The sequence below is a fragment of the Papio anubis genome, chromosome 7 (assembly GCF_008728515.1).
Source record: "Papio anubis isolate 15944 chromosome 7, Panubis1.0, whole genome shotgun sequence".
NCBI classification, from domain to species: domain Eukaryota; kingdom Metazoa; phylum Chordata; class Mammalia; order Primates; family Cercopithecidae; genus Papio; species Papio anubis.
The window spans coordinates 86,067,922-86,070,167 of record NC_044982.1 but is presented as its reverse complement, the minus strand read 5'-3'; the positions used below and the strand labels follow the sequence as shown (position 1 = coordinate 86,070,167).

General features: G+C 37.7%; 1 protein-coding gene across 1 annotated transcript; it reads left to right on the top strand.

The window, feature by feature from the left end:
* Nucleotides 1-382: 382 nt before the first annotated feature.
* Nucleotides 383-2,046, top strand: LOC101026211 (olfactory receptor 11H4). The gene has a single exon (XM_003901476.5). It carries the CDS (start codon nucleotides 692-694, stop codon nucleotides 1,769-1,771), a length of 1,080 nt encoding a protein of 359 aa, XP_003901525.3. The 5' UTR covers nucleotides 383-691; the 3' UTR covers nucleotides 1,772-2,046.
* Nucleotides 2,047-2,246: the final 200 nt, after the last annotated feature.

Here is a 2,246-nt window from a genome sequence, read left to right as displayed (position 1 = left end):
TTTTATTTAATTTTTAAATACATAAACTTGTTGCTACTGAAAAGTACATATGTAGTCAAATATTTGAAAGGGTCCTTACCTTCCTTTCAGTAACCAATATTCTAATAAATAAGATTGCAGATAAAACTCCATTTGACCTCAGATTCTTTTAGAGAATCCCTTTGTTTTCACAACCGAAAAAGCTCACTAAATAAACTAAATTTTTGTATTGAAAACATCATTTTCTTTATTTCATCTATATGGTATCTGATTACAAAAAGTAAGATAGTTCCTTTTTGTATAATATCTGTAAAAAAACATAAAAATAAACACTGCAGATGTTTTTAAAATATTATCATGAAGTCGTATCTCCATGCAGCAGTCAATCTATTTTGTTTTGTTGTCAAAGATCTAACCCAATTTTACATCAGTTATCCTCAAAATGTCTTTTCTAACAAGTTGGGCTAAATAAGAGAAAATTGATGAGCTCATGCTAGAAAATCCATAATCAACATTGGAAAAACAAATCAAAAGCTGAAAAGGTCTTCTCAAGCATCCAAGGAAAAGAAAGAAAATACATTTGTCTGGTTCCGCCACTAGTGTCGAAATTCTAGCTGCATTGGATGGTATTGGATTCTAGAAAAATAACACTGAAACTTAGAACCACAATCAGTTCAAAATATGGTAGGACGTATTCCCACCTGATCTCAGAATGTCTTGGGTATTTTCCTGTATAGCTCAAGTTCTCGTCTTGATAAAGTCCTTGAGATATGTAGCAAGCAATTGGATTATACTCCAAGAGACTTGGATTACACTCATGTCTTTCTTCTTCGTAGATTTAAGACCCATGAACAGGTCAGCAACACACGTCGTGACAGAGTTTATTCTCCTGGGATTCCCTGGTTGCTGGAAGATTCAGATTTTCCTCTTCTCATTGTTTTTGGTGATTTATGTCTTGACCTTGCTGGGAAATGGAGCCATCATCTATGCAGTGAGATGCAACCCACGACTACACACCCCCATGTACTTTCTGCTGGGAAACTTTGCCTTCCTTGAGATCTGGTATGTGTCCTCCACTGTTCCTAACATGCTAGCCAACATTCTCTCCACAACCAAGGCCATCTCATTTTCTGGGTGCTTCCTCCAGTTCTATTTCTTCTTTTCACTGGGAACAACTGAATGTCTCTTTCTGGCAGTAATGGCTTATGATCGATACCTGGCCATCTGCCACCCACTGCAGTACCCAGCCATCATGACCGGAAGGTTCTGTGGTAAGCTGGTGTCTTTCTGTTGGCTCATTGGATTCTTTGGATACCCAATTCCCATTTTCTTCATCTCCCGACTCCCCTTCTGTGGTCCTAATATCATTGATCACTTCCTGTGTGACATGGACCCATTGATGGCTCTATCCTGTGCTCCAGCTCCCATAACTGAATGTATTTTCTATACTCAGAGCTCCCTTGTTCTCTTTTTCACTAGTATATACATTCTTCGATCCTATATCCTGTTGCTAAGAGCTGTTTTTCAGGTCCCTTCTGCAGCTGGTCGGAGAAAAGCCTTCTCTACCTGTGGTTCTCATTTAGTTGTGGTATCTCTTTTCTATGGGACAGTCATGGTAATGTACGTAAGTCCTACATATGGCATCCCAACTTTATGGCAGAAGATCTTCACACTGGTATATTCAGTAATGACTCCTCTTTTTAATCCTCTGATCTATAGTCTTCGTAATAAGGACATGAAACTCGCTCTGAGAAATGTCCTGTTTGGAATGAGAGTTCATCAAAATTCGTGAGCCAAAGATGTGCCATATTTATAAGTTCTAACAAAGAACAAGGTTGAGATGTTGTCAGTTCTTTAGCAGTCTTTTAGTCCTCAGTCTGAGTAGTTAGAGGTTGTATATTTTACCTGGAAGTGTGCCCAGCTGAAATACGTTTTCAACACTGACTCTTTAAACCTTAATTAACTGGTCATCGACATCCACTAAAATGTTTTCAAAGCCTGTCTTTATTAGAATGATAAAATGGAATTGCTATGTGAGATGCCCTCCTGCTGTCATGCCCCATGGTTCACCATTGTATAATTTCTTACTCATAGCAACAAGACAATAAACCCAACTTTGTTCAACTGCAGATATGTTCCTAGGAGTCTTTGTCTGATGGGAATCAATAGTAGCACAATACCCAGCAAACAGTAAGGCCTCAAAAATGTTTTTTAAATATCTCTATCTCAATTTTTTTACTTACAACAATAATATGTGATTGTTGTAA

What these genes read in the sequence shown, in the direction of transcription:
- LOC101026211 (XM_003901476.5), top strand. Translation starts at nt 692, where the DNA reads ATGTCTTGGGTATTTTCCTGTATAGCTCAAGTTCTCGTCTTGATAAAG.